At 39.9% G+C, this 15,743-nt stretch overlaps 1 protein-coding gene across 2 annotated transcripts in view; it reads right to left on the bottom strand.

The window, feature by feature from the left end:
• Positions 1–15,743, bottom strand: part of ubr3 (ubiquitin protein ligase E3 component n-recognin 3) — a 58,004-nt gene that overhangs the window by 11,410 nt on the left and 30,851 nt on the right. For both annotated transcript variants that reach the window (XM_036139271.1, XM_036139270.1), the window contains 7 exons: positions 13,105–13,254; positions 12,768–12,901; positions 12,221–12,331; positions 11,714–11,914; positions 10,564–10,700; positions 5,210–5,295; positions 2,653–2,758 (listed from right to left, as the gene is read on the bottom strand). In XM_036139271.1, coding sequence (XP_035995164.1) covers positions 2,653–2,758; positions 5,210–5,295; positions 10,564–10,700; positions 11,714–11,914; positions 12,221–12,331; positions 12,768–12,901; positions 13,105–13,254 — 925 coding nt within the window. The remainder of the gene's footprint in view (positions 1–2,652; positions 2,759–5,209; positions 5,296–10,563; positions 10,701–11,713; positions 11,915–12,220; positions 12,332–12,767; positions 12,902–13,104; positions 13,255–15,743) is intronic.

The following is a 15,743-nucleotide window of genomic DNA, read 5'->3' as shown; positions in this document are numbered from 1 at the left end:
CAGCTGAAAAAAAAGATAGAAGAGCACTAACACCGCTATAAATGTCAACTACTGCATGTCCAAATGGCAGCGAGAAAGTTCAACATGAATGTAAATACAGCAGCGTTGCATGAATCACTTCTAAAAGTGGCATTAGAATATCCTAGAGAAGCTCTTTTGCTGTGTTTTTTCCATTTTTTAATTTGTTCAACAAAGACGCAGCTTCAAAAGAACCCTTCTCTTGTGTCCTCTGATTAAAACCCTTAATGCTTCCTGGCCTAACGTATTCTTATTCTGAGCCGTTTCAATTTACATCTCTTTTGTTCGGTTCGTGTCCTGGTCTCTCCGCTCTACCCTTGAAAGGCTGCTTCGGGGGGTGGGGGGGGGTTAGAACAAGAGGAACTGCACTTAAAGAATAAAACCTTCCATTTCTAAACCACTCACCACTTCAGCGCACTGGAGGGAAACCTTAAAAGGACAGACCATTATCTGAAGCAGCACACGCAAACGTGTTCTTTTTAGGATTCTCGTATAAAAAAGGAAAGAAAATGGCGAGAGCGATTTTTGGCATCTCTCTGTCCTATTTAACTACATTAGGTTGACTGCCTGGGGGTGTGAGTGACACCGCTGCCTTATGAAGCTCTCACAGAGTATTTTTAAACAGCAAATAGGTCCAAGGAGAATACTGTGAGGCTGCAAGCACTGATGGTGGCAGGTGTAAAAGCATGTCTGACAGAACAACAGGGGGGAAAGGTTGTTTGAGCTTCCCTTTTCACATGCTGTAAAGTAACATTTTTAAACCATGTTTTCCACAGCTAATTGAATCGCATTATCAAAACAATACGTGGAATATAAGGGAGCGCTCGGATGCGATATTTGGTGGGTTGTTGTACTTCAAAAGCTAGATTTTCAGGTTAACAAGGCAAAAATGTCTTTGGTTACCTAGATGAACCTTTAACTGCCCTTGATGCCTTGTTTACAAGATCCTCTGAACACAGGTCTCTTGTTCTGCTTCTGTTAACGTGTTTGCACGACAAGAACAAAAATCGTTCTGATTACAATCTCAGTTTACAAGGCAACAGTAGAAACCTGAAAACAGTGCAATTCCCACACACCACCACTAGTGGTGCTATGTTCATTGAAACTCACCATGAACATGCGTTAGTACCAAAAAGCCGCCGCAACTAATAAACGTTCGAGATGGCAGAAAATAAAGTTTTCCTATGGACAGACGATGAGGTTCAACCATCGCTTATTATACCCGTGATTATATTTAGAGTCAGCAGCCTAAACAGTACTCTGCTGTCGTGCCTGTTTACATTAATTAATACTAATATGTCACACTGCGCATTTGCCAGCGATTCCATATCAATAATTGTGCAACATTTACTCTAGTATTTACCTTTAGAGCTAATTTTAGACTAGTTTGTTCTTTTTTCTCTTCTTTTCATTGCTAATAATTGTGTGTAATTCTGTGTCTATGCCACGGTCACACCTGAATTTCCCCATTGTGGGACAATAAAGGAATTCTGATCTTTCCTGTAAGGAAAGTTACGCTTTTCCTGTTTACACGACAACGGAAACCGGGACGTTTCCGAACCGTTACACCCTGGATCCTGTTTTCAAACTGTGTTGTTGTCAGAGAAAACAGGACCAACACAACCAAACTGTTCAGTTTTCACCAGAAAAAGTCGTGTAAACAGGGCCTGAGATCCTTAAAGCAGCAATAAGCGATATTTCACCACTAGGTGGGGCTTGACCACTGTCTGTGGACCAAAACAAGATGCGTAACAAGCCGCGCCTCTCACTATCCTACGCTCCAGCTGCAACCCGCCACCCTTTTCCCCTACCCTACTCACCAGACACCTTGTATGCGCATATTTGCAAAAGATAAATACACAGCAAAACAGCATTACCTTACAGAGGAACATGTCTAGTGAAGTAGTAACTAACTCATAACTTTATAACGCTGTTAGTAAGAGAACGTTTAGATGCGCTAGGCCCGCATTTTACAGGCATGGAGGGACTAAGTCCTGAATAGCAGCTGTTCAGGTGTAGAGCGCCCGGCTATGTAAACCAGAGATGGTGTGTGACGTCATACCATCTAAAACAATACCTTGAGTTCTTCACAAAAGTGTTTTTTTTTTTTGTTGTTGTTGTTGTTTCCAGCTGAAGTAATGAAATTTCCCTTATTGCCCCTTTAAGCTAACAGAGCATTGTGGGAACCAGGTGATGAAATAAAGCGTGCAGAAAACGTAGGTCTATTGCAGCTGACATTGTGGATGTAATATTTCACAAAATGTTTTTTTTATTCTAGTCCAAATTGATGTTTTCAACATAAAAATGTTTTTTGTTTTTCAAATCAGCGTATTTGTACCATTTTTGTATTTTGCTAAATAAGCTGGTCTGCTGCAGTTGCTCTCTGTACACTCGATTTGACGGGGGTCGTTTGGCTCTGCGTGGAGTGCCCCGTAATTTGCCAGATGCGGCAATTACTGGTATCTATGGCAACCAGCCACAGTCCCTTTTTTCCCCCCCGGTTTTTAGATTCAGCGCGTTTTTATGTAAGAGGAAATGGCAAGAAAGACAGGAGGGGATGGAAAATTGCAACGTGTTAACGGATTTATAGATTTCCTGTTAGGGGGAGCTTTTAAAGGGAAGGACGTCGCTCACTCTGCCTCTTTGTGTTGCGCGATCTGAGTCAGCTTCGTCCACGGGTTGTAAGCCGAATCGATGCTGTAGAGTCTCATGTGCATGGCCAACACGTGGAACAGCTGATCTGGAAGAAGTAAAGACAAAGCATCTTGTTGTTATCTCACAAACGGCTCGCGTTTATCACAGCCACAAAGCATTGGGGATGGACTCATGAGAGCAAGAAAGACTCTGCTGGCTAATCTTTGAGGTCGGGCCAGATGGACTCACGGTCCGGTCCGACAGCCTTGAGCGACGCTTTCACACCTGTTCTCTGTGAAACTTATGAAACATGAAGACCAGACCTCCGGTTCACACACAATCCCACGTTTACTCACTCCCTTCTCTGCCAACATCACACCACAACGACGACCTGTCAGTGAGTTATTATGTCGCAGTATAAATAAATTAACCTACTCTAATAATATGCAAAACTCAATTACTGAGCAAGTTAAAAAAATCAAAACGCGTTAAAATCTGCCTGATGGAGATTTTCTGAGTTGTAAACGTGAATACTCCCCAAACGTGATCTGTAAATAACAGCAATAATTGTACTTTATTGGGCTTTATGATGATTTCAGAAGGCTGTAATGCAGCACAAAAGGTTTCAAATAATCAGAGCTGTGATCAGCCATCTATTCCTGGAGCAACACTGCCCCCCGCAGGCAAAAATAGACACAGCATAGAGAAATCAAGGTGTCAGAGTCTGACGGCATCCCATTTGTCTTCACTGCAGATTGTTTCCTCTCTCTCTGCCATCCCTCTCCTGCTAACAGCGTCAAGCCAGAGAGAGGCAACTATAGGGAAGATGGAAGAGTTAAAAAAAAACAATAAAATCCTGGCTGTACTTAAATATACTCAGAATATATCTGCTTGCTGCAAATTTCATGCCCTAAACATTTCTAGCTGTTTGTCAAGAGGATCCAACATGAAGTAAAAACAACTTTTCCTCTTCAAACCAAAAACAAATACCTCAAATTTGGCAGCAACTAAAACCAAATTAAAAAAAAAAAAAAAAAACCTTCAGCATGCTTTAACCAAGTAGCACATTAATCACTGTAGAGTTACATGCTCTGCTCTTGGACAAAACAGAAGCTTTTTCATCATAGCACTCCTTAAAATGTTACATATTTTGTCTCTTTACAGACAGTTTTAGGTGTTTCAATGCGAAACATAGAACAATACGAAGTAGCACGTAATAGTGAAGGTAAAAATGACAAAAAAAAGTGCATCGTGCCTTTAAATGCAGAATACGTCATTTTCCATTATGTTGATGTAGCACATAAAATCTAAATAAAGAAACTGAATGTGAACAAGAAGCCTCATTTGCAAAACACTGAGGCTTTACTTAGTGGGTCCATCTCTAAGATGATGCATTAGTTGACTCAGGTCATGTGATCATGGTTTGAAAGTAAAAAACATTAATCCCAAATAAAACACTGCCGCCCGAGCTGCAGATTGGCACCGGTAAGGTCAGCGTCATTCTCCTTTAAAAGGCCTCTTTAAAAGTAACAGAGTTCAATCTCTGCAGTTAAAAGAGCACAGCTGTATGAAAGCTGAACTCTCTAGATTTCATTTAGCTGGAGCCATGGGAATTGAAAAGAGAGCTTGTTTCTGTAGTCAATTGTAACCTCATCAGCTGAACACACGAGGGGCCTATAAGGAAGCAGGATTAAGAGCCCCATGGGTTCTCACAGCTAGCGAACGTCTGCCTTTTTCCTTTAAATCCATCCCTAAGAAGAATGAACACTAATGTACTGCAAATGGGGAAAATTGGCTGTCAGTACGGCTACACGGTTAATGTAGCTCCAAAATGGCAACCCTCCAATGTGAAATCTCTTTTCAGGCACCAAGGGATGACGGGCCGTTTCGCTGGAGCGACCGCAACCCTGACAGAACAATTAGATAAATAGTAGACGGGAAGTTAAACTCTACACATTTCTTCCTGAGATTTCTTCTTTCTATCCACAGATAAAATTGTAATATCTTTCAACGGCCATTTTTTAATCAATGTTTTGTTCGTAATTGTGGAGAAATACAGATAGGTCCATTCATGGTTTCATTTCAGATTCAGATAACGTCTCAGATCCTTTTACATCTTATTAAAATAACTTTACTGTAGATAAACTGTAATTGAACAATTCAGTTTTTTTTTTGAGTTTTTCAAATAGCTCATCCAAGACTATAAATCTATAATTGTTTTTGCTCACTGACGATTAACTTGTATCTTTTTCTTGGCAGCTTAGCTGTAATAATGATTGATGTGCTTAACTGCAAGTTAAACAGTATCAAACATATAATCTGTCACAAAATTCAAACAATCTAAAGATTATTGAAAACCCACATGCTGTAAAAAACATTATTTTCTTATTTCAAACACAGGCGTGTAGAAGCACGACTGAGCAAAGAGACCCAGTTAGTTGCGACCCGAATGTCCAGTTGAATTACTTTGTTAAAATCAGGCCAGTAACTTGTCTTGCCATTCAGTGGTTGTTCACAAATAAAATAAGTATAAAGAGTTAAACCAGCCACCACTCACTTAGACATGATCGCTTGGCCGCTGCACTGGCTCCTCCGGAGCACATGTTTCCTCCCCGATGCACCAGCTCCAGCTCCAGGTTTGTCCTGAGGGTCACAGGAACATAAGCATTCCCAAACAAATCAGCCTTCTAGTAGGAAGCTCAGTTGAAAAGCGATTATCAGATTTCACTCGTGACTGCACTATCACAGCTTTTATTAAAAGGCATAATGTAGAAATAGCTAGAATGATTCATTTTAAACAATTCCCCATGTTGGATTTAACAATAAATTAGCTTCACACAAGTAAAAAAAAAAAATCAATGCAAATTAACAGTGTAATTTACACAAACATCTCCACTTGACTTCTTTAGCGTTGGTGTTTATGAGAAACAGTCGCCAAATCTACAACATCCTCTACCCTTTAAGATTTCTGTTGGAAACGATGAGAGGAGGATGACAGCAAAGCTGCAGCTCACTCTGCAGGTTAAATACATGGCGGCAAAGCTGGATGAAGCTTTGCAGCGACTGAGCAGAGATGCAAACCCTTAACCAATGCAACAGGTTGTCTGAAAACAGCATTAGGCCTCGAACATGCCTCCGTTTTATAATTATATGCACAGAAAATCAGCTGGAGACCAGAATCAACCTTTTTCACAGTCGACTAGCCCCGATTGGTGGATCAGCTGATCAGAAGCTGCAATTTTAATATCATCTAATTCTATACCATGCAAGACAAAAATGCAAATATCAACTAAAAGGCTAACGAACCTTTCAGCCGTGTTCTTCAGACATCCTCAAGAGAAGATCTCTCAACTTAGATCCCATTATCTGTGCAAGACATCTACAGAGTGTGACCATAACCAAGGGAGCAGGCCAATATTTGAATAAAATAAAAAGTTGTGCATCATCGTGGCTTCTGATTACGTAATCTGTGATTTCAAAACTTGAATATGAACACGACAGACACTGCCCAGTCAAACCCTCTGGCATTTAATGCGCTTTTTAAATGCAACTCCATCACATGACAGCTGTCCTGAACAGATTTTACCATAAAAGCTCTTCCAAGCGCAGTTTATGCAAATCTTTCTATATATTTTTTTTTTTCCCCAACCACAGATATTCAGTCACCTCCGCACCTACTGACGGATTCTGTATGTGAAATGGTAAACACAAATAAAGACATTTAAAAAGGAACGTAGATGGTGACAGCAGATGGGCCTTGCTAGAAATGCGACTGATCTGGGCCCATCTTCCCAAACCTCTGGCCATTTCCTCCAATGGGCCATGGAGGAGGGGCAAATCCTTGGGTTTCCTCTGAGAAAAAAAAGCTATTTCACATAGATAATGCAAGCACGGAGAAGCTCCATCTGGCTTTTACTGATAAGAGCACCCGTGTGACAGAAGAATTTTCCACTCCTCAGGCAATTTGCTCCGTTCATTGAACTTCAGAGCGCCAACAGGCTTCCAGACACACTTAGGGGGATCCTTGTGTTTGGGGTAAACGGCTCTGGGTACCACAGCGTTGGGTGAGCAAGAGCTCTAAATAGTTACGCTACATGAATGACTTTTTTTTTTCCCCTTGAGTTTTTGGAAATGGAAGTGCTGTGGTTAGGAGACCCCAAGGTTACAAAGGGAGTCAGTAATCTGGCTTACCTGTGACCAGTCTTTATAGAAGATAAACGTACCTGAGAAAAGACTGCAAATTTTAGTCGTGCTTTCGCGTTGTGTGTTGTTGTTGCTGTTGTTTTTTTACAGCCAAGAGGGTGATATTTAATTAAATACTGAACAATTATAGATCAGAATCTAAGGAATATTCTCTAAAACATTTTGGACACCACTTTGTAAGACAATAAAATACCCTTTATTAAAAGAATGCCATTGGAAATGGCAATATCAGTACATGGTGGTGCCATGTACCGTATTTTTCGGACAATAAGGCGCACTTAAAATCCTGACATTTTCTGAAAAATAGATGGTACGCCTTATAATACGGTGTGTCTTATATATGACTAATGTTGAGCTTATTGACCGATTTTGTGGTACAATGCGCTCTAAAATCTGTTTAAATGTGTAAGTATGGCTTTGGTTAGCAACGAAGCGCACCCCTCAATGGATATTCAGAGCATTACGGTACACTGCGTCACTACCTGATCGGACCCCAGAGCTGTCTACAACACTGCCTGAATGTAATGTCTAAACTAGAAGTGTATAAATGTAAAGCAGCCTGCGCCCGGAGTACGTGTTAGCAACAATAAACCTAGTAAGTTAATTCAATATAAAAGTTCAGTTTATTTTGGCCTTATGTTAGAAACAGGACAGTGTAGTCCAGCTACTCTGTCCTCCCAACAGAGACGGACAGCTCTCTCTCTATGGAGAGAACTGTGTTCAGGAGGAAACACACCGGACGTGCGTCCTACGCTTCGGTTGGCTTTTTATATTAAATCAGTCAATAAATGTACACCAGAAGCATAACGCGACACAACGGCTAAATTAGATTGAAGTTCTAATTTCAGACACGTATACACTCCTGTTTGGCAGGGAATAAGCAGGAAAACATCCTGTTCATTTCCGGAAGTAATCCCAAAATAAGAGTCGTCCAAATAAAAGTGCCAGGGAACGCTTTTGCCCGGGACAGGTCATCCAAAATGGGCTCTGTCACCGGAAATCGAGGAAATCTGGTCACCCTACCGGAGGGGCGGAGTGATATTACACACTCGCACCTTATAATCCAGTGTGTCTTATATGTGGACAAAGACACACAGACACGTAAATTCAGGGTGCGCCTTACAGTCTGAAAAATACGGCAGTCAAGAGAGGCAATAAAGACCTGAATGCACTCTATAACAATCTGCAGATTAGGTTTAAATGAAATAGATCAAATATACATAAATGACACATCAGCTAGAAACATATAACACATTTTAAATGAAAGATCCCTTTTAAAATAATGACAAGAAGAGCCTGCCATGTTGTTTGCATGGTTGCAAAGTGTTAAAACCGGACCTTAACAACCAAATAAGATAGACTGATGGCATTTACTCTCCTCAGCTCATCTGCTACTGGTGAGCTCAAGTGTATAAAATGTGTGAAGTGTTGCTGGAGGATGACCTTTTAAGACAAAGACCAGCCATTGAGACTGAGTCACAGCACACATACTCAAATAAAGTATTATTTTAGGAGGAACCTACAAAAGCAAAGCGATAGGAAAAACAGATGAATCGGCTTTTTAAAAGGGTGAGTTTATTGGCCTAACCTTCAAGAGCTATCATTTACCCCCATCAAACCAAATCAAAAGGATACATGGGCAGTTTATTTCTATCAAGTCGATTGTCCATGTTGATGGGAATACAAAGAAAGCAACACGACGGTGCCGTCACGTCAGCATTTCTACCACCGTTAAAAATCCAAGGCCGCTCTTCTACCACCGTCATGATCCTGTGTGTCTGCCTTTCTATTCGGCAGCCTTGGAAAGCATGATGCCATAAGGGGGGGAAAAAAATGCTCACGCATCACCTTGCTGTGCGTTTAACACTATAGCACAGACAAGTTGATGAACAGCTAAGTCGGGGTGGCATGGACTTTTCTGCACACGTGAGAAGGTTTCTGCGACATAAGCATCGCGGCGTACGCACCCAGTGTAAACCGTGACCGTGTCTCAAATATTGCAGCAATAGCAACACTTACTCTCATGCAACACCACTGAAGCGGTTAACTCACCTCAGGATGGTGGCTTGTTGAACTTACACCACCTGAGCTACTTTCTAATTCACTTTTCTAACAATCGCCTGAACCCCTGGGGTTCACTGATCGATGCTTTGACATTTCATTCAGTTATGGTCAGCTGATTCTTTAACAGAAAAACAAATTCGACACCGGACAGCAGCACAGTAAACTCCATCCCCCTGATCTCGGTATAAATGCAACAGACAGGATGGGAGCGCATCAGAAACGACACAGACCTCAAATACACGCGTTCTGCAAAATCCTCCATTTATCTCCTCATGGTAAGAGCCATGTGAGATGGTTTTCATCGTACCAGCACACATGGCAAGACGGCAAAGCTTAGTGGGGAAAAACTGAAACTGATAAACATCCAAATGACGGTCATACACTGCAAAAAGGGAACTGAAAGTAAGCAAAATCTTCTTGAAATTAGTATATTTTTCCTTGATTTGAGCAGCTAAATAAGGCTTTTTACCAATGGAATGAGTATTTTTACCCCTAAAATAAGATGATTTTTTTTTTTTTTTATTAGTTTATTTGTCAGGGACAATGCAGCGCACATTATTACATTCATAATTGTAATAGGCAGAGCCATAACAAAATGTGTAGATGTGTTGCATAAAAGGTTTCTAGCCTATAGGCTAATTTCCAACCCCAGTCCCCAGTCAGGCCTTTATAAAATACATTAGATATAAAATAGATTAGATATCCTGTACTTGAAATAATATGAAGGAGATGAATTGTTCTTATCTTAAGTGCAAAAATCTTATTCCATTGGCAAATGGTCTTATTTAGCTGCTCAAATCAAGGAAAAATAAACAAATTTCAAGAAAATTGTACTTACTTTTAGTTCCCTTTTGCAGTGTAAGAAAATGAATACCATCTATGTGCTTCCATAAAGTCTAGTTTCTGACAAATGTCAGACGATGAAGTGCAAAATCCACAAGAGAGAGTCTGCACTGCTACCCCTGACATACAGGACAAAGGGCTATCAGGTTTTGGAGGGATGGTTGGTGTGGAAAAGGTAGCACACTGTCCAGAAAACCAATAAAGCGCTGTTTAATTTGGGAGATAAGTTGTTCAGAAGAATCTACTGCAGAGGCTGAGACAGATGCACAACAACTTTGCCAGTAGTTGAAGCACTGCATGCATTTAGGGCGACGGTAAAAAAAAGGACCCTGAAAAGCAGCCAACCCTCAATCACGGTTTTGAAAAGAAGAGTACTGAAGAAATGCCAACTATAGATTTCATGGATGTTTGCTCGCATGAATGCTGGCGAGTTACGTGCCACGCCCCTTTGATTACCCTTTGAGCAACACAGAGCACCGTGATCTACCCCGATGATGGAAAGTCATGACAAGTAAACCACATGTGTGACAACGGTGAGCCGTGAGGGAGGGTTTGTTTTTGACGCTTTATCACAAAACTGAAGAGAGGCTCCTGGCTCAGCGCTAAACATGTGGAAGAGGTCCCCAGTACGTCACATTCACCTACGCGAGCGTGTACTTCTCCACATGCAACAAGTAAATAATGTTTTTCTTTTTTATAAAACGACAAAGTGCCTTCAAACTCAGTTAACACAGGAGAGACAGAATCATTTGTGAATAACAACACTGCTCGTGTTGAAGAGTTAAGGGACTCTGCTCTTACCTTGCTACTGAATACATGAAGAGGAAATCGTTATCCGGGGATCCGGGGTTTTTGCCATAGTCCATGTATTTTTTCTGCGTGGTGTTCTTGATGTCTTTGATTACTAACTCCATCTCTTTGCTCAAATTGGACTCCGTCTAAGAGAACAGGAAAGTAATAGGTTCAAATACATAGAATAGAGCATGAAATAAATGACTAAAAAGACTATAAAAAAATGTATTGTTAGGGTAATTTCATCAAGGAAAGGAGATTTTGTATTGCAGGAGAGAGAATGAGCATTAAGCATCTCCTAAACATGTCAAGGTTTTACTTTAATTCAAAACTATGGACAATTATACAATGTAGCAAACAATTACTGCAAGGGTGTGCAAACTTTTTGTCACGTGGGTCAATATTGGAAAGTCAAAGTTTTTTTGAGGGTTAAAAAAAAACATTTAAAAAAAATTATTACCGTATAATTGTATTGGGATTTTTTTTACTTGCTCCACAAAATATGACCATGCAATATTTTAATTAAACAAATGAGTCAGATTTCTTGTAGGAAAGGGATGCCGAAATCATTGTAGGTCTAAAACTTAAAAAGTGTTTTGCACATTTACCTTATAAAAAGATAGTCATCCAGTTTCCAAGTTGTTTTGCAAAATGGATGACCATCTCAATCAGAAAAAAATGTATTAATTTTTTGTCTATTCTTAGCATTAAAACAGGATTTGGGTCACTCTTTCTTTGAAAAGACTTGCTGTATTTAGGCATTTTCGTTACTGGTAGTAAAAAACAGATTTTTGTGCTCCAAAGCCTAATTTTGAGTGGGGTCCGTTTAGCTATGAAATTAAATAGAATGCAAAGGGTGTGATGATTAAAAGATGAATACTTTGTGTTGTACCTAAGATTTTCAATTGCAAAAAGATTTTAATTTCTCTGTAAAAAATTGACTCTAATTAAAAACAAAAATGATCCATCTGCATCAACTACCCCTGTTTGTGGGCCAAATCACTTTTTAGTTGCAATTGGGAGCTGCACAAAATCAGTCCAGGGTCTGCAAATGGCCTCCAGACCTCAGTTTTACTTATCGGGCCGATACCGATATGTTACGAATAGACCAACGCTGGCCCGTAATATTGTGCATCACTAAACTGAAGTTAAAACTCACTGGGAAAAGGCCGAGTTTCTCCTGTAGATCCTCCACCTCCTTCACAAGAACACGTGCCGCTTTGTTCGTGGGAGTGTGCCATCCGCTCGCATCTGTGCCACGCCCAGGACGGCATGGGAGGACACTATTGGCAAACTGCCGGCACAGCGGGCAGGTAAATTCACCCTTGTCTACAGAGAAACCCTGGAGGACCTGGTCATTCTGTGGAAAAACGTAACGAATATTAAAAAAGGCAAAGAACTCAAACAGAAATAAACTTTTCAACTAAGGGAATCAAAACGGACTTAAACTTACACAATGAACATTTTAAAAGACAAATATGTTCAAGGACAGCGCTAACAGGCAATTCTTACGGATTAAATGGAAAAAAAAAGGTAAAGATTATAACATCAAACAAAAAAATTTTTAAAGGCATTTGGCTAATGGTCTAATGGGTTAATCCCCATAGGAACGTCGTCTAGCTTCTACCAGTAAGGCGATCATTTCATAAGGTCAGGCTTTTCTTACCCTCAGAGACTCCATGTAAGATTTATGGCAATCTATATGCAAAGTGTGTCCACAGGTCTGGACATAGACTCCTCCATCCCAGCCTATTGACACAGACTGCAAACATGAACTCTGCAGAGTTCACAAAAGAAAAAACACATCTATTAGAACATGCAAATATCCTGCGAGGTTGCAGAAGCACAGAAGTGAACTGAGCTCCTCAGTGTCATGGAAACTATCACAGATAAATGTGTACTGATAAACCTACTTATTTGTTTCATTCAAACATTTAAAAAAGGATTTTTGTACATTTCAAATTTGTGCATGAACAGATGGTTTATGTTTTATATGTATTCTCTGACTTATCACTGCTTGGAAAAGTATTTGAAAAAGGCAAATGACTTTGGCTATAATCAGAAGTAAATAAGTCAATCTGCCAAATTTAGCCTTTTAACCAGAAATGTATATTGCTATTAGACAGTGTAACTCAGGAAAGCTCTTTTGGAGGGGATTTATTTATCTAATCTCAACCTAAGACATTAGGCAAAATCTTTTGTGAGACACATACATCTTTGAAGAACTGTTGCATCAGCGTGAGTCTGACATCATGAGCAACACCGCATGTGTCTGCAAGATATATGTGCTCTTCGTCGCTCGTTGGAAGCTGCTTTGGTTGTTTGCTTTTGCATCGGTGTCCAAGAACTGGAGGAAAGAGCGATCAGAGTGCACCCATGTCAATCACAAATACAAGCGTCTTTCAGTTAAATGTTGTTTCAAATGGTGCTCCAACATTTCTCAATCAGAAGCACTACAAGTGGAAATAGAGAGCTTTAGAGTGATGGATAATGTTCCTAAGAAAAAAACAGGTTGGGTCAACATGGGAACGATGTGGCCGAATGCAACACCTGAGGATGCCTGGAGCAGAACCACTAATCCCGTTGGCCGGTCCTCGGTGGACGGTCCGCTCTGACCACAGATCACACAGTCATACAGAACCTCAGACTCCATCACTTCAGATGGTCCTAAATCCATAGCTGCTTCGGTCTCGGGAGATTCTGGACAAAAAGAAAAAAAGAATGGAAATATAAGACATTGGGAACAACTTCTTTGTGCAACACTTTCACATAAAATATTCTATGATTAATAATCTTCATATAAGAACAGTACCGGCTGAAGCAGCTATTAAACTGTTAGACAAGACTGAATATTTTGTAAAAAAAAAACATATGTAATTTAAGGCTAACTACTGATGCTTCAACTTGTGAATGACTATTATCTTACAATTAAGACTGAACTTGACTCCAACTACATGATAGCATTTTACTATCATGATAGTAAGCTGGATTATACATAATTAGGTCTGATTTGAAACCCATTTACCTTGTCAAGTGCCAAGAGAAGCAAATCAAATTTGTGTATTAGGCATCCTAACTGGGAGAGGCTTCAGAAGCGATGACATCCATAACGCTTTCCTCTGCGTAGATCAGCACGCTATAATACTTTTTTCTGTTCAACATACCATTGACTATTACCTTCCCAATTAATAAATATTAAACGAAAATCAGCAAAAGTTGTGGACCATATTAAAATATAATTGTTGGCCCAATATCATGGTGGACAGTATGAGTGTTGCACTGGAATAAATTGAATGTTTTCCCAAGTTCCTGGTGCTGATGTTCTGCACGATAAATGTCCTAAATTAACTTTGAAATCAGATGGACAAATACGAATCTGAATGCTGTCGCATGATCTAGAGGACTATATTCCCTGGGAGAATAAGGTGCAATGAGAAAATTGATCATGGGGTGGACAGCAGGTAAAGAAGGAAGTCCAAAAAAGTCTTATTTTCATTGAAATACCCAATAGTTTTAGATATTGCTTCTTTTTGCACAAGAGGGGAAAAAGGCTATATGTTACAGATAAACTGGCATATACAGTAAAAATCATCTTTCACTCTGGATAACCACATTCCTGTTTATTGGAAGTGAGAGTGGAACACATTTAATGGTGGAAAAATAAACCAGAAGATATTGAAACGTTTGTAAAAACACTGGTGAAACTTTATTGCAGAGTGAAGAAACCGTAAAGACAAATGGCTTGAAACTGATGAAGCAGAAGCCCGGCTCGGTTTTTCCAGACATACTAAAGATCAGGACTAAACAGCCTCCAGCAGATCTATAATATTTAATCACTAAATCTCTGCAAGAGAACTAAAAGTTTAGAAAAGGGATACTCCAGGGAAAGTTTTAATACAAGGCTATGAACAGTTCATATTTTACCAACAGGTGTTAAATCTTATTGTCTTTATTTAATACAAATTCAGATAAGCTGAATATCATGAGTAGATGCAGTTAGAGTGATCGCTGACCTTTAACCAAAGAGAGCAAAAATATAATGCTGAGGTAATGTACATCATCAAGAGATAATCTTTAATTCAAACTGTACGGTTCATAACGCTTAAGAACAAAACAAAAGCGACTATCGACTGCTGTTGCAGCTTTTTTAACCCCAACGCAATCAGCTGACGTGGAAACCACTCCTGGCTCATTCAGCCTGCTTGGTGCGGCAGTGGAAATTAATTACTGGTGTGAAATTAGTTTAAAACGGTAAGGAATCTGTTCAAAAATGAGCAGTAAACACTGTGCAGAAATGTCAAGCTGTGCTGGAAATTGATTTATTGCGTTTCGGGGGGGAACGTGTTGTCAGGAGAGGTCACCGTGTTCCTGGGGAAATGAAAACCGTTTGAACTGGATGTCAAGGCTGCAGCTTTAGCCGCGGGCCATCCGAAACACACGGGGGCCTCCTGAGAGCGTACGTGAACCATAAACACACGCATGCAACTGAAAACACGGGTGCAGCGGCAACAACACCTACAGAAAGATTAACTCAGAAACTATACGAACCCCAAAATCTGTAAAAGTTAAACGGATCTTAAGTAACTACTTTTGCAAAAAAAAAAATGAAAAAATGACAGCCAAGACTACAGTGTTGTGAAAAAGTATTTTCCCCTTACATATTTCTTCTGGTTTTGCTTTAATACAATGACTAGGCGGTCAGGCAAGCAAGAATGTTGCTTATTAGATACACGACAGGTTAAGAGAAGGAATATAAACTTTTTTCTTGTGTTTTTCCTATTTTTTCCTAGAAAGTATTTCTGTAATAAAAAAAAGAACTGGCCTGGGTACTGAAGTGTTCCTGGCACATTTGCTCTGTAGCGAGGTGCTCTGGAAAAGTTAAATCAACTCACAATTTTTTTTTTTTTTTAGGGGCAGCGTTTTAAACTTATCTTATTTCTGTGTTGTTGTTCAGATTCAAAGTCTCCAGTCAGTTTCATATCATAAAGAAATAAAGTCAAACTACACTACCAGTCAGAGGTTTGGACTCACCTTCTTATTCATTTTGTCTTGATTTTTATTACTACCTCTGGGAACGCCTTGAAGGCAGCTGGAAAACCATTTCAGGTGACAAACCTCATGAAGCTCATTGAGAGAAGGCTAAGAGCGACCAAAGCAGTAATCAAAAAAAGGGAGGAGTATTTAGAAGA

This window comes from Fundulus heteroclitus, chromosome 7, assembly GCF_011125445.2.
Source record: "Fundulus heteroclitus isolate FHET01 chromosome 7, MU-UCD_Fhet_4.1, whole genome shotgun sequence".
Classification (NCBI taxonomy): domain Eukaryota; kingdom Metazoa; phylum Chordata; class Actinopteri; order Cyprinodontiformes; family Fundulidae; genus Fundulus; species Fundulus heteroclitus.
Note: the sequence above shows the minus strand (reverse complement) of the source record. Positions and strands in the feature narration are given on the sequence as shown.